This window comes from Ciona intestinalis, chromosome 9, assembly GCF_000224145.3.
Source record: "Ciona intestinalis chromosome 9, KH, whole genome shotgun sequence".
Taxonomy (NCBI): domain Eukaryota; kingdom Metazoa; phylum Chordata; class Ascidiacea; order Phlebobranchia; family Cionidae; genus Ciona; species Ciona intestinalis.
Window position 1 is genome coordinate 773,756 of NC_020174.2, and position 23,878 is coordinate 797,633.

The 23,878-nt window shown below is 34.8% G+C and overlaps 4 protein-coding genes across 5 annotated transcripts in view; 1 reads left to right on the top strand and 3 right to left on the bottom strand.

The window, feature by feature from the left end:
* Nucleotides 1-224: 224 nt before the first annotated feature.
* On the top strand, nucleotides 225-4,834 carry LOC100180723 (leucine-rich repeat-containing protein 15-like). 2 transcript variants are annotated; one of them, XM_026835901.1, is made up of 6 exons: nucleotides 225-932; nucleotides 1,293-1,445; nucleotides 1,893-2,166; nucleotides 2,671-2,805; nucleotides 3,662-3,824; nucleotides 4,065-4,834. In XM_026835901.1, exons 1-6 carry the CDS (start codon nucleotides 638-640, stop codon nucleotides 4,497-4,499), a joined length of 1,455 nt encoding a protein of 484 aa, XP_026691702.1. In that variant the 5' UTR covers nucleotides 225-637; the 3' UTR covers nucleotides 4,500-4,834. The 2 variants fall into 2 exon arrangements, with proteins under 2 accessions (XP_026691702.1, XP_002119224.1); XM_002119188.5 differs by having other exon boundaries at nucleotides 226-932; nucleotides 1,290-1,445.
* Nucleotides 4,835-5,008: 174 nt separating this feature from the next.
* On the bottom strand, nucleotides 5,009-7,521 carry LOC100178356 (regulation of enolase protein 1-like). Its single transcript, XM_002119652.5, has 4 exons — nucleotides 7,357-7,521; nucleotides 6,483-6,630; nucleotides 5,937-6,121; nucleotides 5,009-5,678 (listed from the first exon to the last, which is right to left on the bottom strand). Exons 1-4 carry the CDS (start codon nucleotides 7,458-7,460, stop codon nucleotides 5,462-5,464), a joined length of 654 nt encoding a protein of 217 aa, XP_002119688.1. The 5' UTR covers nucleotides 7,461-7,521; the 3' UTR covers nucleotides 5,009-5,461.
* A 1,992-nt stretch (nucleotides 7,522-9,513) lies between these two features.
* The window catches only part of LOC100183875 (E3 ubiquitin-protein ligase MYCBP2), a 53,608-nt gene continuing 39,243 nt past the window's right edge, over nucleotides 9,514-23,878 (bottom strand). The window contains exons 69-76 of the mRNA XM_026835847.1: nucleotides 13,365-13,493; nucleotides 12,908-13,043; nucleotides 12,392-12,510; nucleotides 11,795-11,962; nucleotides 11,243-11,350; nucleotides 10,675-10,884; nucleotides 10,195-10,341; nucleotides 9,514-9,961 (exon numbers count right to left, since the gene is read on the bottom strand). Coding sequence (XP_026691648.1) covers nucleotides 9,719-9,961; nucleotides 10,195-10,341; nucleotides 10,675-10,884; nucleotides 11,243-11,350; nucleotides 11,795-11,962; nucleotides 12,392-12,510; nucleotides 12,908-13,043; nucleotides 13,365-13,493 — 1,260 coding nt within the window. The 3' untranslated portion in view covers nucleotides 9,514-9,718. The remainder of the gene's footprint in view (nucleotides 9,962-10,194; nucleotides 10,342-10,674; nucleotides 10,885-11,242; nucleotides 11,351-11,794; nucleotides 11,963-12,391; nucleotides 12,511-12,907; nucleotides 13,044-13,364; nucleotides 13,494-23,878) is intronic.
* On the bottom strand, nucleotides 13,921-17,505 carry LOC113474517 (2'-5'-oligoadenylate synthase 2-like). The gene is made up of 7 exons (XM_026835910.1): nucleotides 17,421-17,505; nucleotides 17,059-17,167; nucleotides 16,488-16,621; nucleotides 16,003-16,186; nucleotides 15,456-15,657; nucleotides 14,963-15,168; nucleotides 13,921-14,360 (listed from the first exon to the last, which is right to left on the bottom strand). The coding sequence occupies exons 1-7, from the start codon at nucleotides 17,452-17,454 to the stop codon at nucleotides 14,117-14,119; spliced, it is 1,113 nt and encodes a 370-aa protein (XP_026691711.1). The 5' UTR covers nucleotides 17,455-17,505; the 3' UTR covers nucleotides 13,921-14,116.

The window sequence follows — 23,878 nt, forward strand, 5'->3', positions numbered from 1 at the left end:
GAGGCCAATGTGTGGCTTGGTTAGTAGAAGAGGCATGATAAAGGAGCAATAAGCATATAGTAAGGCGGGGGAAGATGGGACATATGTTTATTCTCTTTTTTTGTCTTATTTAGTAGAAATCAAAGAAAATTCAACAAATTATAAAACTATGTTTTCACGACTTCCATAAACCGTTGTTAATGGTTTAAAACACGATCAGAATATTTAAATATTATGTGATAAAAGTGTCCCATCTTCCCCAACCTAACTATATATGATTTGGTATGTATTTTACAATTTAGTTCTCGGGATATATAAACACACACTTAACCCGCCCCGTATTAGATGAAAAAAACACAACACTCGCAAAGTTAATATCCGATATGAAAGCATCCAGCCACAACAATATGAACTAAGCCGTTGAAAAATTAATAAAGAATCACGTAAACATGTGCCATGCGAGACTCAAGTTTCAGGTGACTGAAAGCGGATTAGAGAAAGGGTGGGACTCATGTCTTCCATCCAAGCGTATATTAGCGAAGCGCGTATCTGTTGTGAACATTCCGAATGTTGTGAACCGTTTTACGAAGACTGAAAAAAACAAAACTGTCTTACGAAAACTGAAAAACTCAAAACAAGCATTTTAATGTAATCCACAATGCTAGTCGTTGCGCTTTTGTGCCAACTGCAATCGCGCATGTTTTGCAACCGATTTCGCTTCATTGTCATTATCAGCTTTGTACATTGGTCAGCAGATACATTTAAAGTTGGAGATGCAGAGCGAACTTGTCAAAAACTATCAGTCAGTGAGGCGAATGATAGAATAGAGGAAACAGTTGATCACTGTAATAAGTTCTTCAAGAGTTATATAACTTCTATTCCCTACGTTGGGTGCCCTAGGTCTTCGAACACATTGGGGGCATTCGATTGTTGCGTTAAAAGAATAAATGCAGGTAAGTTTATCAACACTACACATAGTGTTTTATTCTATATCAGTGAGATACTACGGCGTTATTGTAGGCTGGAAGACCTTGAATGTAAGGCTGATATGACCCAATGCCGAACAATACCCTGTATAATACAATGGCTTATTATGCCAATACGTCCCATTGTATATAGGTTACCAAACACGAATATATATAGTATAGGGTATATTTCAATGTCTTGAAACTTTGATGTAAACAAATGCTATTCGGAATACAACAAGGATTATGCAACTCTTGTGGTCAATTTTATCTTTTGGATAATATATTTGCTAGTAGATGTCTAATAGAAATGCATAGGTTTGCTTTATTGCGAATATTTTGCAGAAGAATTGAAAGAATACACTGAAATCGAAAGGTTTAACGTCGAATACAATTACATCACTCGCATCGAAAGCCGAATCTTTTACTTCAATACAAAATTGAGAACCATTCTGTTAAACCACAACAATATACATACAGTAGACGATGGCGCTTTCGAAGGTAGGGAAGCAGAAGTATTAGTAAAGTTTCGTGTTTATATATGCCAAGTTTCGAAAGATATTGTGCGACACTATGGCACACAGAAGTAATTAATGTTATTGGTTCCTCTATAATATGTACCCAATGTACCCAACGCGAATATACTTGAAATAGAAGGGCTATAAGTGACTTATTCATCCTCGCGTGGAAACGACAGTCGTTATACAAGATGTAACGTTTTTAACACCTCGTGCCCGGTAACGAGTTACTACGCATGTAACTTAGCGATTGTTTTTTATTCCTGTATTGTTGACAACTCGCACATCGAGAATTCCCTGGTTCAGAGGTGTTCGCATCTGGGTTACTGCATTTTTAGCTTGTTATCATGGGAATACTTATAAACGAATTGCTTAATACCTTTACAATACTTTACTTCACTAAATCAAACCTTGCTATTTGTATTAACAGGTTTGAGCAACCTTACGCTGTTAGACTTGGCTGGAAATAACATTACCTGGCTACCAGACGGCATATTTAAACCTACAGTAAACCTGGACACACTAAACTTAAGTGATAACCAACTCGTAAGGATCGACGTCACTTACATGACCACACTCTCGGTGCTTAACCTAGCGGGGAATAACCTGGCAGAGTGGACGGCAGATCATGAAAACATGCTGAGTTTGAGACTACGAGGAAATAAACTCACACGATGGAAAAGATTAAACATGCCAAACATACAGTGAGTACATTGGTATAGTAGTAGGTTGGGGTAAGATGACTCATGTTTTCATTCTCTTTTACTGTTTATTCGGTGGTAAACAAAGAATATTTATAGAATTATATAACCGTATCTTCACGAGTCTAAGCGAGCGTTGGTATACTTAATAAAAATACGATCATGAAATATGGGTTATTATATTGGTAGGTGAGATGGTATTTATATTGGCAGAGTGAATAAAACCTACATATGTTTTCCGATGATACAAGAAACTACGTCAATGTTGTAATTTGTAAGTCGAAAGGGTAATTGTAAAAAGCATCTATATATTGCACAGAAAGTAGTTAATAACTTTCGAAACGTGCATGTTTTGGTTATAGGCCTACTCTGGACCAAAACATGTGCCGTAATTCCCCACTTTTTATATATTAGTTTACCTATCGTTTTATGAGCCAACCCTGGCGCCACGCATATGTAAATGTTCACTAGTGCAAATATACCTCTGCAAATATTATGTATCTGCAGAAAGCTGGACCTTAGTAACAATGAAATTACAACAGTGGACTACGATGCATTCATCCAATGCAGGCAACTAATGGATCTAAACTTAAGCAGGAACTATCTCACCACGATGGACAAAAACATCGTATTTGAATTATGGTAAGTATGTTTATATGCAGGGCTGGAGTCCATTATGAACGTCAGGGTCAATACTTATCTTAAGCTTGCCGAAATAAAGGGTCGGTAGTTTTTGCGAGGCACATTAAAACCATTAGATTTAGTTGCTTTGTTGAGCTAATATTTTTAGTTTTTTTATGCAAATAAATTTAGTCTGTACTGGATTTAATTGCCTTTACTCGGAAATCCCGCCCTTTGGATGCGCGTTCAAAATATTTACTTTGAGACTTGTTGCGTGTATAGTGTGCTTAAAACACACATTTTCTGTGTCAAGTTTGTTGACGGATAGTCCTATACGATAGCTAGGTTGCCAATAATTAATGAAATGCAGAGCAACATGGTATCAAATTAACGTGGGGTTTGCACCAGCTGCACACAAAGCAAAGCAGTTACACAGTATAACGAATTATATTAATTTTGATCAAGGTCAAGTCATAAACGTGTAACAGCCTAGAAACATATACACAATGTCGTAGCTAACTGATTTTATTACGTTGTTTGACACGCGAGCTAAACTCGTCACCCATTGGTCGCATTTTTATTTGCCTATCAACGCCCACAAACATATATAAAAGCCTAGAGTCAATATAGTAAGGTGGGGTAAGATGGTAAATGTTTTCATTCTCCCTTCTATTCACATTTGGTAGTAAACAAATTAGATTTACAGAAATAAATAATTATTTTCTAACGACTTTTAAATAACGTTATTAATTAAACAAAACACTTTTCGGAAATATGGGATTTGGGTGCCAACACTACCCCATCTTACCCCCAGGTTACCTTGCAATTATGTTGTACCTCTATAATTACGGTAACACATGTTTGCACAATTTCACAGCCAATTAGTGTCGTTTGACATTCGAATGAATAAGTTAACAAAGCCACACCCCGAATGGTTCGAGAACGTGGTCAACAATGGAGAGTTAGCAGGCTCTGTTACGTCATTAGCGCTTACAACGGGCAACGACTGGCAATGCAACCAAGAATTGAAACATTTTCAAGTAATAATTATCTCTAAATACATCATTTATGCTCAAAATTGCACTAACAAATTAGGCTTTTTAAAATAAGCAGCAAAAATAATACATTATTTTCCCAAAACTGATACTCCTCTACCATATGTATATTTTTTTCATTTTCTTGTACGAAGTAAACAATCCTCCAGCACCAAACCCAAGCATTAGCAGAAATACTAAATCATAACTATGTGGGTAATTAACAGACATCATATTATATTACAGTCGTTCTTGGAGTACCTACAGACAGAACCACTCATCAAAATACAAAGATGGCACACAAAGTTTCGAATAGACTGTAATAGCCAACATGAAGGGAAATCACTTATGGAAGTTGACTTGCATTGTCAATATACACTTCAAACCGCCTGCAGTAAGAACTATTCTCACCACTTCTGTGGTGGTTCCCCTATACCCTTAACTGCACCATCCATCAACCGAAGTCTCCCCCACCCCTACATAGCTGGAGGCAGCACTGTTTTGCTTTTTTTTGCTGCAGCCGTAATATTTGTATTATACCATATTAAGCGTTCAAAAATTCCAAAACACAACGGTGAACTTGAAGATTATGTTCCAACATATGAAGAAATACAACCCCCAAATAACGGGCGAGCAGACTTAGTTATAAGAACTGAGGGTTACTGCACAAAAACTTGGTGAAATGTTAATCTTAGTGCTACCACCTTTCAATCATATTTTCAGCAACTTTATTTTCAATGCATATCTGTGCTCTATGTTTTATATGTATAATTTTCCCACTGTGATGCTGTGTATAATATGATACAGATGTAATGGACAACACTTAAGATTTTAATAATTTTTATATAACTGCCAACTTTTTTTTATATTAATATTTTTACTTTATTTTTTTATTACAGCAAATCATTTTTAATTCTTATTGATATTTTTTTACATTATTTAAAGCACTTAAATCTTTAACATTAAACAAGAGCTTCAGAATGAATTTTTGTTCAGCAATAAACTGTAAAAACTGTAAAATTTGGCTTTCTATGTTGTATTTCATCAAAACAACAGTGGAGATAAAATTAGAAACTTTTATCTATTTGCACAACATACAAGGCAGTTTAATATAATAGATTTCATTATAAGCATGAGGCAAATATCATTAATTCTACTTCCCAACTTACGCCACGTACCAACAATAATGGTACTAGATGCTTGGATACATTTATTCCACACAAGGGACTTTCACATGGCGTGATACGGACAAAGTTTAAAAATACCACTAACTAAACAAAGTCGAAATATGCACATTAAAAGTTCATTATATGTTCCATGTAAACATGTTTTGTTTTAATTACTGTTAATTACATATACTGAAACACAAACAGAAATTGGAGATTATGACATTAGTGGTTAATTATAGAAATATTTCCATAGCAATTCAAGCACCACTTCAGCACAAAAGAAATCATTCGTGTAAGCTATAAAAACAAACACTAACTAGTAACTATTGCTGTGAAATACTAATTACTGAACTTAAGCCTAAAGTTCTAAATTAGGGGATTAGTACACTATGATTACATAACAAAGTATATGAAAGGTTTACTGCATAATTAGTGAGTTAGTTAAATCAAATAGTTTTAATTACACAACTACTCTCATTCAGCATTATGATGATAGCCCTTATTCTCTTCCAAACTGAAATAACGGAATGTAACAGCGAGATCTTTACTGGTTTGTGAACCATCATTTTTGGATGGTCGGCACGCCATTATACCGACCAACACCTTGCCATTAGTAGGCATGTGAGAGATACGAACAAATTTGTAGTCGATGCCGTCCTGGCTAACTTCAACCACATAACTGGTTCCTTGCCTAAAATAACACCGTTTAAAGCTAATGTACAAACTCTGATTTGAAACTGCAATATTTAACTACATCTAGACATGCATGAAAGCCAAATTAATTTAAACACATGGCAGACAGAAATAGAAAATTACGAGTTCCATTACACAATTGCTATAATTAGGTTACAGAATAATAAACAGTCTTTACTGAATCAACTGTTGTTATGAAATGAACTGGAGAATATAAACAGATATTAATGCATGCTGAAGATACAACTTCACAAACCTATACACACGAAGATAGATATCTTTTCCTACTGGCCAAGACTCGGTGGATTTTGACCAATCAGAGAACTCATCCCTAGTAGTAACAACACTTTGCCAAGCTTTGCCATCTACATATTCAACACCAGCTTTCAACCAAGTCTTTTCATCTTGGCCAATAAAGATACCAGCTTGGTCAAATTTCATCTGCACAACATATTTTGGAATCTAGTCCATGTGTCTGACCAATTACTAAACAACTGACAATATACAAATACAATATACCTACTTATGGTACAACATATCTTTGTCGGTTCACACAACATCAAGTTATATTACAGCATGGTACAGAACATATCTCATGTCATTACCTACAGATAAAGAGTAGACAACAACAACCTATTTACACCGCCATGAACGCATTCGATACACAGTTCCATAAAAGACCATAGACATACATTCAACATTAATGTTGTGTGTCGCATAATGTGAAAGAGGTGCCTTGGTGCAGTTCATAGTTGTGTGTTATAAACAAGTGCCACAGCAAACCACACAAACCAAAACCAACCTTTGGGTCAAATGAAAATTGTGTTTCAGCAAGGAACATTTTTTCTTCGGTTTCCAATCCAAGAACATTTCCACTATGAGCCCGAAGCACTGGATCATAATATGTGTTTTTCCAAAAGTCAGTTTCAAAACCAGGAACCACAGCCAACCTTTAACACAAAGAATTAATAAATGTAACTTACTTTATCCTTGTGTGGCCTGAGAACGGCAGTCGTTATAACACGGGTGTACTATTTTATATGCCTCGTGTCAGTTTATGAGTTACTTTGTGGGTGATTATTTTTGGGGGAAATTTCTTTATTTTTTGTTTGGCTAAAATTTTGGACAACACCTTTAGTGACCACTGGGTTGGAGTAATTGCTGTTAGGGGCTTGCTCAAGGACACATACTCTCCAATAGGGTTGCAGGCTGCACCGATGAGCCTTGAACACATTACCTCTGGGTTAAAGGCAGGCGCGCTAACCAATTGTGCTACGGCGCCAGAAAGAAATTTAATTTAGTCATACAAGACTTGGAATATGGTCAGTTTTTCTCTGAATAATAAAGCCAGATTACTCAGTATTTTTCAAAAAGACAGAAGAATGAGTTGTACACACTAATTTGGCCAACCAATTAGGGTTATCCTTTTTTATTTAACTTTAATTAAGTCTTGAATATATAGTTCTGGGTATGAGGTTACAGACCTCATTTGTCAATATTTAAATAATAATTTAATGCAAATATTAAACCTAGAAGACAGTATTCAAACAAGATGTTAATATATAGTGTGGCAAACGCGATAAGTTTATGTATTTACAGCTGTCTTGCTAGCTTGGCTGCAAAATATTACAGGAATTGTTTAACTAATTGGACTATAAAAATGTCAATATGCATACCCATTGCTACAGAGAGTGTGTTTTTCAGGTTCCCCTGCGATATGCCATTGCAAAGTTTCAGGAACTGACTTGCACTCTTGAAAATTTGCTTGTACAAAGCTCATATCGCATTAACCAATGAAAACACTTACGAAAATGCAATGAACCATAAATAACAAAATAGCGCAAAACCACGTGGAGACAAAAACATCGTCATGCTTGAGTTGCAAAGCAGTGTTTCCACAAATGATATTTGCGGCATCATTTTTTACCTATTTTAAATAGGAATTTATTATTTTTTTATATTTTTATTTTATTTACTATAATTTTAGCAAAAATTGAAATATATTTATTTTAAAAATTGCACCTATATATTGTTTAAAGAAAATTTGTGACGTCACGCGGGAAAGTGTTCAAATTCTTGTATGTGGAAAAATTGTTTCTGACCGTTGCTGTTTCGAAACTTTTCTGTTGATCATGGGCGAAACAACGAAAATACAGAAACTTGTCGATTCTAAAATTTTGTCAAATACCTCCGAAGTATCGGACCGTGAGATCGTTCTGCTTTCCGTTGCAAAAATATTAAAACTGCTGTTTTTAGGCGATGTTTCAGGAGATATAACAGTAACAGTGGAAAAGAAGTTAGAGATCGGTGCTTTATTTGAATACGAAGCACGGTTCAACCTCAGTTCTTGTTCTTGTCCGCCTCTTGAAGCAATTATAAGCGGAGAGCGCAACCTAGTTGCGACAAGTTTTGAATATCAACGGAAATATTCTGACACACCTGCCTTTAGTATTTTTAGGAATGACGCATTTGAAAATTGTATTACCGAATCTCTTTTCTGTCAAAGTGAAAGCGAATACTATATAGTTACACGACCTGTCGAAGAAATTAGGTCCAGCAGTATACATTACCGATTCATAACCATAGAATCTACGTACACCCAAATTAGCCTGGCTTTGAGGAATTATTTACACCACTTGTACAATGTCTTTCACAAAACATGTCGTCTGTCATTCCATATTCTCGACGACGAAACTTATTATTCTACGACGTTCGCTTTACCGAACGAGCAAACTGAAACAATATGTACACGCCCGATACTGACGTCAATCGATCATTATTCCAGTAATTCACACGATATCAGTTTGAATTTTAAACCTTCAAAAGGCGTAACACTTTCTTATAACCATATGAACTGGAAACTTGATCTAGCTGTATCAGTTAACAAAACAAGTTCTCTCGAAAGCCTTTCCGTAATACTATATGGCCCATATAATATACCAGTATGGCGCAATGCTGTAGTTCACGGTGCTCTTGATAAAATCGTACGGCGTATTAATTGGGACGAATACGACATTGAAATTGTGAAGCATATACCACATACAGACGTGTCGTTACTTGAACCTCATGGCAAATGGGAGCTTGTATCTGCTAACGCAAATCGAATTGAAGTGACGGTCATTGTTATGATAAAGGCAATCTCTCCAGAAGTGCAGTTGCCTAAAAAACTTAAAAATTCAAATATTTTTCATGATAACTTGAATGAAATCTTGCTTGAAAACGAAACAGCTTTCGTCCAGTCGTTTCAGAGTGCTTTAGAAAAGACCTGGATTTGTGGGAAAGAACTGAAAAGGAAAAGAAGAAAAACACTTTCAGTGGAAAACACTGTTAATTCACTTTTCGACATCATATGCCACAGTACCAATGGTACATTCAATGAGACGTGCATGACACTTATGTCTTCTAACAGTAGCCACCAATTCAAACAGAAGCTGAAAACGTCTTTAGAAGAGATTGCCGTAGGAAAGCACAAAAAGATAAAGTTTTCTTCACAAAATGAAGTAAATGATACAACAGGCTGGGAACTGATGGAAAACAGCATTTGACTTATTATTGAAATGAAATATGATTGATTCTGTAATCAAATATATTCGCAATGAAATGTTATTTATATATTGTATATTATTTTTTCTACGGGAAACAAGAACTGATCTTTTGGCAGAAAAATTAGAATAGATTTGTGAAAATTAATCTTCTGGCAGTTAACTCTGCTAAAGTTCTGCCAAACAGCTTATAAAATATTGATTTTAATAAAATCTCGTTAATTTTTATGCCAGAAGAGTGTTTTTTTAGGTTATTGGAGTATCCTGTATTCTAATTGTTTAATACATAACTTTGTTTGTTTTTATATATTTATTTTTACTATACCATGAAATTCAGTGTAACATTCTTTTATCGAAATACAAAAAAAGAATTGTTGATTTTAAGTCTTAAAATTGCCGTTGTTGGATTATCTAACTTGGATTCATAATTTTGCAACAAAAAGCGACGAGTAAGCAGTTACAACACCGGAACTTGACATGCATGCTTGGAAACCTATCAGAATGTATGGGCATTTCTACACACACCACAACCTAATGCAAACTCCTCCCCTGTGGGTGGATGCTCCACATGCAACGGACATTCCTTTCCCTCTAACTGTTGGGCTTTTTGTCCAGCAGGGCAATGTGGCAAAGCAGATTTTTGTAGGGCAGTGATACGCTGGAAATCATCATGACAGGGCTGGCAGAAATGCGTTGTACCAAAACAGAAATAGACGGCTACGGAACAGCAGTAACGACACTGTAAAAATAATGTTGCAGTTGCATTTGTAGGGAAGTTTAGAAAGCACATTGTAGCAATTAATCAAATATACCATAAAACAACAATTCAGAAGCTTAATAAATATTTTGTTTGAATGTAATCCTAGACTGCAATATTATTTTATTCTTTATTATTTAAATTAACTTATAATCCGAACACAACCAAAGAAAAGTGTACATATTCTCATGAAAATATTACCAGTCACCACTCACTTTATACTCAAGAAAATCTGTTCCATGTTTTGGGCAAATTTGAGCGCATGCAACATCAGAGCAAGCCCCACAGATGAGTTCCTTGGGATCGAATAAATCCTCCACGCCTGCTTCTGCATCACAACGGACCTCACCTCCATAATATGCCTGCATGGATTGTGTGGTGTCAGAAAATTTATTTTTTTTGTCAGAAAAAAACTTTGGTTGTGTCAGATATTTAAACTTCGTTTAAGGCAACTGGTTAAAACTCAAGTTAATCTGGCATTTTATGCTTACAATTTTATACATAAAGAAAAAGATAAATAGTATTCAGACAAATTGAAGCTGGCTGGTGCTTAGCTATTGTTAACTTTAAATTGGTATGTTTCTGAGCCTAATATAATTACAGAATCTTTATAGATAAAAGCCTGGTACACTTTACTTATAAGTAATGCCAGGCATGCCCTACCATGAGTTTTTAATTTGATTAGCAGCTCTTACCTTATTGCATTTATAGCACATGTAATATGCATATTTATTCAATGCAAATCCAGTGGGATTTTGGTAAAATCTTCCCCCAACAGCAGTAATAGATTCACATTCGTTCAATCCTTCATATTCTAATCGTTGCAAAGCTTTACGTTTAACTTGGCTCATCAAGTCTTCTATTTTATTCAGGTATTTTGCCAAAGACGAATGCTTTATTTCAGTCTGTGGAAAAATAGATAGAATCCCAAATACAGATTGTTAGCTTAATGCAGCGTGTACATATTACAAAACTTTGAGCATAAGATAGACATGCCACAAAAGAGGTTTTAAATTGATACACCAAGGGGTAACAGAAGTCCTTTTAACACAAGTGTTTTGTTTTACACACCTCATGACGGCTTACAGGTTCTGACATAACTTTGTGAGTGATTCTTTTTATAGTGATTATTCTACTGTGGCTGTTACCAGAGATAACATAATACATAAGTACACCAGAAAAGACATTTAGTTATATTTTAGAGCCAAAATTGGTCAAATATAATGATTGATCGATATATAGCAACCAAAACTCTGCTCTCACCTTACAAATTGAACACAACATGAAACCAAATGTAATCCTTGGTCCTGCCCATTGTTTCTTAAGTTGCATCTCACAACAATGATAATGAAATATATGACCACATTCCAACTGGAATGAAGAGTATAGTTGAAATCATAAATAACCCTTTAACAGATTTGACAGACGTTTTGCAGCTACAGACTGTTTATCCAATTTATGGTTTTATTGGTCAACTTTGTCTAATTTATGGTTTTATTAGTTGACTTTGATTTAACATGAATCAAACTAGGATAAAATGTCAAAACAGCAAGAAAATTTGAAAATATGTTAGATAATAGGCAAAAATTACAATATGAGTGTTAAGGTAATGGGCTAACTCTTGACTAATTCTTAGGTCCCACAGCCGTACAGCGCGCTATGCTGTAGGACCTCACCCTTGTAGAATAGAATATAGTGGGCAACAACGGTAACTATAACTGCAAAATATAAGTGAATCTCAAAATGTACAGTTATGAGCGTATAAACTAAACCATGAAACGAGATACAGTTATAAACATTGTTTTGTTAGATAACCTGTATAGCTGGTGCTGCAGATAGTTCATCAGTAAAACACACCATACACATATCATCACCATCTTGTTTAAGTGAAGGTGTACATGAAGTATGTAAACATGGTAAACATGTTTCTTCATCACGAACACCACCACACATATGACCACAACTATGACTCTTAGAGCAAGCCTGTATATTTAGTGTAATGGTTAAATGCTTGTAGGGTTTATATATATAGCTGTGTTTTCATTATATCGTCACTAAATGCCTGTGTATTGCCTGTATATTTAGTGTAATGGTTGAATGCTTATGTGGATGTTATAGTATACTATAAGGTGAGACAAATTTATAGAATATAATAGGCTGGGGTAAGATGATTCATATTTTATAATAGGTTGGGGCAAGATGGGACATGCAATCTCATTTATCGCCACATTTGGTTGCAAACAAAGAATATTCAAAGAATTATATATTACCCTTATTCTCAGAACTTTAAAAAAGGGTTGGTTAATTGCTAAAAATACGATTAGGAAATATGGGATATTATATGTCACTGGTATCCATCTTACAGGCAGGCCAATATAAATTAAAATATAAGGTAAAGAAACAACAGCCCACCATAGCAGCGTGGCTTTGACAAGCTTCATCCAGGCAAACATTGTTAATGGCAAGTTGACCACTATCTGATGTGCTGCCACAGAATCTACAAACACCTGTGCTTGCTGGTTGTCGCTGACCTGTAGATTAATGAGATGTTACATTGGTTAAAAATATGAACATCCTGGTCCAGTTTGGTTAAAATAAGGGAGTTAGAAATGCACGCTCTATACTGACGATAATCAGTCATTATCCCAGCAATGCACAAATTTTTGTTTAAACCTTAAACTTTCAAAGCCGTAACAATTCCCTATAACCATATGAACTAAAAAACTTACATTCATTTTTGAATTTTTTTTCGGACATTTTTAGGTCTATAATAAAGTTGTATAATGCAAAGTGCCAACTGCAACATTAACCCGGCAGCAACAGCTTATATATTCAAACCAACAAATCTGTATATTCTGTATATAAATCTGTATATATAAAAACCCAACAATTTATTTACCAGCAGTTAAAATACCAAACCTCACAAACCTGGTGTTCTTCCTTTAAATTCCACGATTGCCTTCATCGTGTTTGAATCAGCGAGTGCCATCAACCAGAAGAGTTTGATTCTCCCGCATCCTTCGTGAAGATCAACGCGGATCGATTCCTCTTCCTCCTTGAATACCTGGAGGAACAAGGAATATTTTTATATTTCATCACTGTAATTTAGCGAGTATGTATATGTGATGATGCTATGGTTATCAGATGAAAAAAAGAATTTTAAACTTTTACCCTTGGAAGAATTCATTTATAAATAGTTGTTTTTTACCTTATTTTCATTAAAGAGTTATAAATAAAAAAAATTATGTCTGGTGATGTTAAAAAACACCTGTTTTTGGAAACAAAAGAATCACTCTAAAAAAAAGTAAACCCACTTTTTATACCTTTTAAAAAAAGATAAAACATTTGTAAAAAGAATCTGTTCTCTAAGAAAAGCAATGCTTACCTGTCTCTGGTGATCTTGTGTGCGACGATGTAAATGTAAATATCGGTCGCATTCTGAACATAAGTTGCCACAATCACTACATTGTACGATGGCTTGTGTTACTCCATCATCATGGTTGGCACAAGTTAGCTAGAGGCGGGGTAAGGAGAGGTTAGATGGTTCGGTATTTAACAAAGTGTTGTTGATGTAATTAACAAGCAAAGTAAAAACCTGAAAAGGATTTTTACGAACCTGAAATGTCAATTTGAAAAATATTGACAAAAAAATTGTATATATATTTATAAAATAAATTTATATAAAAATATGCAGTAGCAAGTTTCAGTTTACTTCCACAAAATTGACTCAAAAAAAAGTCAAAACGTAGGTTTAAAGAATAAACTGCAAAAACAGCTTTAGATTGATAAATATTAAAAATAAAAAATACAATATTTTTGTTCAAAGACGCATGTGCAAGGCGATCACCAGTTTATTTTATATTCACATAGAGAGAAACTAAAATAACATTCTAATAACCATTTTTCTAAACAATGTAAACACAATTTGCAGGCAAAAATAAACAGCATATAGGATGCCTAGCGTGTTATACTGTATTAGATCCTCATCCGTATAGAATGTATAATTCTAATTAAACCATGTACAGATAATCAAAAAAGCACTACATCCAATGTGTTAAGAAAAAAATCGCAAAGAAAACAACAAAAAGTTGTATTTTTCACAACTAAAACAAAACAAGTTTTTTCATAAAAAATATTTCATCTTCTTCCAGTTGTTATCGGCAGCAAAGTCCCCTCTTCCATCATCCCAAGATCATGAGCCCAAACTTCCAACATTTGACGAAATGGATGCCACGATACAGGACGTTCTGCCACATTATTTGCAGGGTTGGCAGGGTCCTGTATGATGGGCGGGCACTCAGTGTTTCCTGAGCTGCTGTATTCAATATTGTAATCCTTGGGTTCGTAGAATCTGCTCCAGGAGATACGGACAGGAGCTGGCCTGTAAAAGATAAATGTTTGGAGTATTTTTACATAAATTTTTAACATATTACTTTTTTTCTAAATTGTTAATATAATTTCACATAGTACAAGTTGTAAGTTTTCTGATAGCAAAGTATTCTCACGGCTTTTTACAAGGGCATTGTTGATTGTGAAAAACGATTAGTAGGTTGGGGTAAGATGATCCATGTTTTATTTTACTTTATTGTCCCAATTGGTAGTAGCAAAGTATTTAAAGAGAGGTTGGGGTAAGATGATCCATGTTTTATTTTACTTAATGGTCCCAATTGGTAGTAGCAAAGTATTTAAAGAGAGGTTGGGGTAAGATGATCCATGTTTTATTTTACTTTATTGTCCCAATTGGTAGTAGCAAAGTATTTAAAGAGACTTATTTAACTGTATTCTCACGGCTTTTTACAAGGACATTGTTGATTGTGAAAAATACGATTAGGAAATATGCGATATTGCATGTTAACAGTATCCATCTTACCCCACAGTACTGTATTATCTTTTGTAAATATCACGGATTAATTTTCTAATTTCCACATACAATTTTACATATTACTCATTTCAAATTATTTCACACATTAAAGAACTCATTACTTGCTGTTTGCAGTTGAAAGCACCAGTTTAACAAAACACTTTAGCACCGTCCTGTTACTTGGTAAACTTCCCTCAATAATATGACAAGCGTTCTCATATGCTCGTATAAGCAGCAAAGATAAGAGATACGATGATGGTCGCCATCTTTTCTCATTCCAATCTGCAGCATTGCGCCAATATTTCACAACCTTGATCAAGTCTTTTACCTGTTGTTGGGAAAGAGTAAACGTTTTGCATATAACGTTAAAAACGTGAAATAAAATAAGGACTACTAGATAAAAATCCTAATCTTTAACCTCCAAAAAAGCTTAAAAAAAGTTTATTTTTCATGATCAAATTAGATTAACAGTAGTCAATTTAAAATAAGTCAAAACTAGGTACAAAAACAGCAGATTTTCTGGTTAGTTTAAAACTTTCAACACAAAATAACAAAGTTTCAAAGTTTCTGGTCAGTTTCAAAACTTTCAACACAAAATAACAAAATAACCCTAACCTGATCAGGTTGTTCTTCGATAAACATTATTTGTCGTTCAGCAGCTGCCGGGCAAAACCAGGTAAGATTCTCGGATGTTCGTTGTCGTAGCAACTCATCATACAACGAATCGAATCCATTATCACCAGTTTGTTGCCAATCGTAACTTGTCATTAAATCAACCTCGATTTTGCCTTTGAATATGAACTGTACGGCATACGAGCTGAAATATTTAAAAAGGGTATGGGATAATACAAAAAAATTCAGAAATACTATAGAAGTAAAATTTAAGTAATTTTTTAAAGCCTTTGAATATGAAAAGATGGTATACAAAAATATAGATGATTTTGTTAAGCAAACTGTTTATAAATAAAAGAGTGATTTTTTCCGCGTTTATTACCTTTTACATGGGTGTTGGAGTAATGGCCCAGCTCATTCTTTGAAACTGCACAATATTTATATAACCAAACCAAATCTCAATATGTAACAACTTTAACATTAAGATTTCATTTTTAATACCGGAAATGAGTTTTTTAAAGGATAAAAAATGTACATTGCTGGAATTTACCTGTAAACAAAATCGGTACAACCTTCCAGTTTTCCTTCTTCTGCCCCATCCACCAACATTCTACACAAAGCAACTACAAATGAGGGCATCCACATTATATGACCATTGTATGGCAGGTCTGGTGTCATAAGAACAAAGTCAACGTCCCATCTGTTGCTGCATAATGTGTTCGTACCAAGGGATCCTGGGGTGGGAAAATGCATTGAGATAATTGGTTTGAATCCATCTAAGCATAAACATTTAATAAATTGTTAGTTTAGAATATTGCATATATCTCTAAATGTTACAGTAAGGAGAAGGTTGTTGAAGCTGCAGTAATGTATTATCTTAGTATAACAAATTGGCTACAACATTAATCGGCTACAACAGTGAAAGAAAATGTATCAGTTTAAAGGCATTGAAAGGTTTTCTAAAGAAATTTTAAGTATTTATGTGCAATACTGATCAAGCTTTAAAGTAATAAGTATAAACTTATATTATCCCACCTGCCACTATCATATTGGTGACTCTTATTGCTGATTTTGCTTCAATAAACTTGGACAGAGTTGTTTTAAGTTGATCTATTTCTTTATGAGCAGTTGCTAGTTCAGATGGGTCGGGTCTTGCTTCAGATAATAACCTGTGATGTAATAATAGCATTGTGATGTAATCATGATGCAATAGTATGGGGAAAGTGCAGGGATTGTACAGTAACAATGTACACAGTATATACAAAGTTATAACACGGGTGTTCTGTTTAATATACCTCGTGGCCACTTACAAGTTACCATGTGTGTAGCCTTGTAGGTAATTATTTATACACCCATAAGTGACCACTGAGTTGAAGCAATTACTGTTAAGTGTCTTGCATATGAACACACATGCACATAATGGGTGCAGCGCCGAGCTTCGAACCCAATATCCTTTGCTTAAGAGGCAGGGTGCTATAACCATTGAGCCACAGCAATGGTAAACATAAGCTTACAAAAAGCATCTAACCCAAATACCCAAAATACCCAAACCAATGCATCCAATACAATAGCCATATCAATACAAACAACAGAAAGTTTTTCTTACAAACTAAAGTCTTCTCTGTACTTTGTAAACTTTTTTATTCTTTCATTCTCCGTTGGTTGGGGTAAAGGTCGATACGGTCGTCCTGATCGTTGCTCTATTTGCCATTTACCTGAATATAACGAAGTTAGATCAATATAAAAACATAATGTTATCGTAATAATATAATGATGACGTATGTGTCCCTGGACAATACACCTACAGACATTGCTCTAACACAGTGGTCACTGAATGGGTTATACATAAACTGAACATAAAAGTTGTGTGACCAAAAAAATTATGTAATTAAAAAGTTATGGAACCAACAAATTATGTAACTAAAAAAACTATAATATTAATTATAAACATAAAATATAAATACTTACTTTTCGAAGACCCTCTCTCAGCCAAGTCGTTCATGACGTCAAATAAAAATTTTGAAAATCCCGGAACAATCTGACTAAAGCTGTCATTGGCCGATTCTGGACCAATCAGACGCGTTCGTTCCCTTGTGAGGTTTTGACACTTGCTTTCCAAAGTAACTTTTTGTTTCAGTAGTTCTTGGTATCGACTGTAGATTTGGGATCGGTCCTTTCTATAAAAGAAATAAAAAATCAATATGAACGAATGTAACTTATATATTCTAGCGTGGCAGGAAAACGACCGTCGTAATAACATGGGTGTTCTATTTCATACACCCCATGCCTGCTTACAAATTACCACGTATGTAACTTTGTCGGTGATGTTCTGGTAGCAAGACCAAATTTTTAGCTATTTCAACACGATACCAAGTCATTGGTCTACGAAATATTTTTTTTGTACTTTACATGTTCATTATATATAGTAGAATGGGGGAAGACGGGATACCTTTAGCACATAATATCCAAATATCCTGATCGTGTTTTAAACAATTAACAACGGCCAATGGAAGGGGTCGTGCGCATATGGTTTTATAATTCTTTGAATGTTCTTTGATTATTACTAAATGAGACGAGAAAATAGAATGAATACGTGTCCCATCTTCCCCCAACCTACTATATGTTAAACCCCTACCTTGCATTATACAACAACTTCCTCTCCCTATCCCCTGTAGGTGAAGGTGCTGGTGTTTTATACAAGAGGTGGTTCGATACAATTTCAACATGGATGGAAACATAAGAATATCTGGAGATTGAAAACATAAATATCTCTTATTATAAGGGCTATGTGAATATGCAATTAGCAACATATAGTAAAAATATAGTATGTCTACACTTATGGCTAAACAGGTTAGACCAGTGCTCTTCAACCTTTTTTGGGTTGGTGAACCCCTAAAGTTGTTGCGACAAACTTATGCACCCCTGATTGCTTTAACGTAAAACTAATGACGTTTCGCAATTCCCTGTGATGCAAGATATAGAATTCATATAAAAAAAACTGTAGAAAAATGGCTAAATTTGTAAAAATTCAGAAATGAGTATTATTGCTGAAAATTGTTGAAGTTTGTGATGCACCCTTGTATACACTTTTGTACTGGTGCACCCCTGGCATATTTTGATGCACCCTAGGGTGCACCATGCACACCGGTTGAAGAGCACTGGGTTAGAGTTTAACTAGTAGCCATGGGTCACCTACTACTATCTACTATGTAAAGGGAAAACAGAAAAACAGCTTGGTTGTCCAAGAGCTTAACTTACAGCTTTGGGGAGGGGAAAGATTGGGCAACCATTAGTATAAGACAAAACCTAAACAATTTCAGGTAAGCTGACAACCTAAGATTTTCGGGACCTAATGTCATGTTCGCCCCCAACAAATTAAACTGCCGCCGTTTTTTTCTACTTCCATACTAAATCACAGCCTGTAATGCCCCAAAACACTATAACCAACTGCAGCCATATTTAACATTAAGCAAACCAAACTAACCTGTCATATCCATCATCAACGTCCGTTCTGTACGGGTTGTCTGTCAACGCAAGATCTTCTACTGCAAGGTCCGACTTAATAACATCAGCGTCGGACCAATTCTCACCAAAATATCCAATTAAAGGTCCCTTAGGATTGAGAGGAACATTCATTGAAACATCTTCAGATGCCGGGCATATGAGGGTGGCGTTCCACATTATGTGGCGATGGTAAAACTCCATTAAACCTAAAACCCGAACATGTATATAGTTAATATCATATGTAAGGTGCAGTGACATGTCATGGGCTTCTGGTGGTACACTGTGGTTTGAGGCAATGGGCCAACACTAGAACATTTTGAGTTCATGTCAGAGTTTCCCATTATCCCTATGTAGTACCAGGACTAAACAAACAGAACATAAATTTAATGCATGAAACGTCAAAGCATTTAATCTCATGTAGTTTTTCTTACCCTTGCATAAAAATAAGGGTTTGATTTTATTGATATGTAAGACTAGTGTGCATTACACTATATAATACACTTCACTAAATAATTGGAAAAAAAATAAATGTTAAAGTATTATACCCGATATATACCCGATAGTTTTATAAAACACACCCCCCCAAAACACAAAACAGAATAAGGAGCTGCTTTTGTGGTCATGTAAGACCAGGGTAAACTATTCTATTTAATACATTTTTGATAATAATCACAAAAACATAAATACATATGAAATGTTATACACTTTACCTGATGTGGGTTTATAAGACCTAAACGTTGCAAAACAGAGGAAGGGGCTGTTTTTATGTTTGTCTAAAGGACAGAGTACATGCAATACATTAAATACACCTTACTAAATAATCACAAAAACATAAACCCAAATGCTGAAATGTTAAACACTTTACCGGATGTAGTTTTATCGTTCTGATCCATCTTTAGTTTAAGTTTAGAAGCTTGCAATGTCTTCAACACCCATGGACATCCATTTAGATCTTCGAATGGTGTGACGCATACAGTGGGGTAGGAGTTGGGTTCCGATAACGTGACATGAACCTCATTTACCTGGGTGGGGCTTGTGTTGGTTAGTTATGGTAGAATAATACATAGAACATCAATTTTGCATTAAAACGCAATTTATATTGTTGTTGGGTTGGTGGTAGTGTTAGTTTAATCAAATTGTTTATTAATGCCGTTACCTTAAAGTCTACGGTGCTATTTATTTAAGAATTAAAATAAATTAACATGAGTTGGAATTTTGCTGTTAGTTTAGTAAAGATATACAAGACCTAAAGATGCTTGAAATTGATATAATGATGGGAAAAACTATCCTGGAAAAAATGTTTAAAACCCTCTGTTAATATAAGTGGGGAAGTTAGATAAACTTTGTATAAAACCATGCAAAAAACAGTTGTGGTCCAAGTTAGTATAATAATACTTTAATAACCTTATAAAAGTACATTGAATAATAAAAACAAATTCAGCAAAAAAATTTAAAATATGTTGCGATTATAACATTAATACAACAATAAAACATGTTTTAATGCAAGATTCACTATAAAAGAAATATTCCCGTTTACCTCAATAACAGATTGGAACTCAATCCCAACTTTTAATTTGTTTTCCTTCAATGAATTAATGAATTCTCCTTTATTAGGGAAAGCTACACCGCTTGGCATCTCACTAATGCAGTTCGCTGAGAAGGTGTGTTCGTACACTACAGGGGAGGGCTGGGTGTGAAAAGGTGAGTGTTATCTTTTCATGGTGGGGCATTGAGAGTCGTTATAACACATGGGTGTTCTGTTTCATACACTTTGTGTCCGCTGACGAGTTACCACATATTTATATTTGTGGGTGAATGTTTTTCTGTATGGCTGATAATTTGGACAACCCCAATAGTGACCACTGGGTTGGAATTACCATTAAGTGTTTTGCTCAAGGACACAAAGGCCAATAATGGTAGTGGTACCAAGTCTTAATCCGTAACCTTTTGGCTAAAGGAAAACACCCCAACTATTCTGTTACAGTGACAGACATATAAACCTTTGGGTCAAAACACACTCAGGTCAAGTATATAAAAAGAGTTAACTTTAAAAGTGGAATAAATAATATACAATATTATTAATATAAAAGATCCCACCCACCTGCCCCTCAATAAGAAACCTTGCCCTCACTTTAGCAAGATGGTTAGAAGTTGTACAGTGCAAGAATAACGCAACGTTCCCTTTGTTTTCTTCATCTGGACCATCAGGAAAAATACGAATCTGACAAGGTATATAATTACTTAGCTTTAAAAAACAATGGTATTTTTTATACAAAGTGTATGTTATATTTATACCAAAAAAAGGTTGTAAGTCCCTCTTTTTACCTAAGAGCGAAAACCCTTTATATTTACCTAATATAACTATATATTAGTAATAAAAAAAGTCAGTTTTTCGTGTTAATTCTACAGCCCAACAACACATTTTTTTCTTAATTTTTTAATTTTAGAGGACTTGTAACCTGTTAAACACCCTCTAGCTACGCCACTGCATAGATAGTTGCATCTTACCTGCCATGCAAACCCCCCCACACTAAATGGTGATGTATGGACCATTGGAAATGGATGGTCGGGTGAAACTACCGGCAGTTGCACAGTGTCTTCAAATACTGTCTTGTAAGTTTTACATTCAAGCTCAACCAACACTTTGTTGCTATCGAATATAAAACCTCCGTTGGGTTTTAATAAAGTCTAGGGAGAAACAAGCATTTTTTACCCAATTGTATACACTAAGAAATATGTGGCCATTTTAAGGTAATAACATGGGTGTCTCTTTATACATTGTACCAGGTTTGCAACTGTTTGGACTTGCGTCAAGTTTGGAAAATACTGAAAACATGTTTTGGTCAGACTAGCATAAAAGGATAATCAAACTGTTTGCACAAGCATGGTTGGTTCCGCACAAGTTCCAAGTTTGGAAATGCTAACTTTTATACACATGTTACCTTGAGAGTGTAGTATGTGTGACTTAATATATACCAGACACCCACATCTTTTTATGCTGCCACATACAAAGAAACATAAACATGGATTTTAGAAATTCAGCTTCATAGAAAAACTCATTCTATTTACAACAGTCAATAGAAAGACAGTTTTTTGCAGTTCAAAATACACTATATCTTCTAAGCATATTATAAACCAACACAACCACTTCAACCCACCTCCCTCCTGATAAATTCCTTCCACCCCCACGATAAAGCATCCTCGTCACGTGAGAACATCCGACCACTAGGTGGGCTATGGTATGAATAATTATTCTGATGGTTGACAAGATTAACAACGTTGAACGAATACACGGTGTGTACCCGAACCTCTTTGCCAAGATTTACTATGCGGAGATAGAAACTGGAAGAAAAAGGGGATTTACTTGCGCATTTCTGTCTTAATATTAGATTTATATTTAAATGTCCACATAAGTATTAAATTGTGTATTTGTGTTGATAATGGTATTTTACACAAAGTTCACAATTTAAATTAAAAAAAAAAACAAATACCAAAACTTGTTTTGTTAAAAAAATAATAAAATTACTAAAAAAGCATTTTCTCTACAATTTCTTATATAAATTCCAAACAGATACTCTTATTACAAATGGAGAACTGTTTGTTTAACTCACCTGAAATATTCATTATTAGGTTTCCCAGTATAAACGTACCACCGATGTCCAGCAAAGTGAAACTCGCGCGAACGAACGTCAAAACTTGAGATTTCTTGCGGGTTTTCAACGATAAACGTAAAAATATGGGTTCGTTCTTTATCTTGCAGGGCAAGAAACCGATGCAATTGTATGCAAGGCGCCATTGTGGTTTAATAACTAAACTTACATTTAAACTCTGAAACTTTTTGAAGTCTGTATTTAAATATTTAATCATACAACTCATACCTGCCCAAAATTTATTGTAACTGTATTTAGTCCTAAAATCTCACTATGAAGGTGTGTTTAACAAAATATTTAAGTTCTGTTTTTTTTATACTGTATGATTGCAACAAAATGAAAATCTTCATCCTAAATAATATTGTTTACTACTAACTAACTATCTTCACACTGCTTTGCAATTACAAACCTTTCCTAACACAGTAATAGCTATATATACGTACTTCATTATAACATATACCACTACCACTGTTCTTGCATGCACAAATTGTACATTCAACAACTTTTTGGTCGCCGAAATACGAAAAACCTTCCCCCTAATTAAATCACATATTCCATGGCCATTAAAAAGCAGATCTAATTTAATTGTAAGCACCATATTAATCTCAATCACTTGATAAGTGGAAACAATTCAATGTAACATTACAAGAGCACTTCAGTAAGTTTGTGCTAAAAGCTATTCAAACTGACTTGTTTAAAACACAGAATATCACAGCAGTGGATAAGGTAAATAACATGGACACTCACAAACACTTATAACTGTCCATAATATTTGAACAGCGCATAACACTGTCCACTGCTGTAATGTGGCAATATTTCAAAGCATTATCATAATATATATGGTTAAAATATATAGCCATACATACTCTTGCATTAAAAAGTTTAGCAAATTTTGGTTTATAAAACATTCACAATCACATATACAAAACATCAGTATGGATATTACAGACTATACATTCATATACATCAGTTTGTACCGTGTATGCTACTTTTAGTCCGGCGCCGTGGCTCAGTGGTTCAGGCGCCTGCATCGAAACCAAAGTGTCCCCGGTTCGGTGCTCGGTAGCGGTACTAACACTGATCGGGTATGTGTCTGGGCAAGACACTTAACGGACATTGCTCCAACTAAACACACCCCAAATGTACTTCGCTTTAATCGATAGAGTGTGTTTTTCTAATTCCAACGACACCTTACTTGTTTTAATCGGTTCTGTATAACCAAAGATATCCAGCTCAAACACCGTGAAATTCAAAAAACTGATTTGAAAGTTG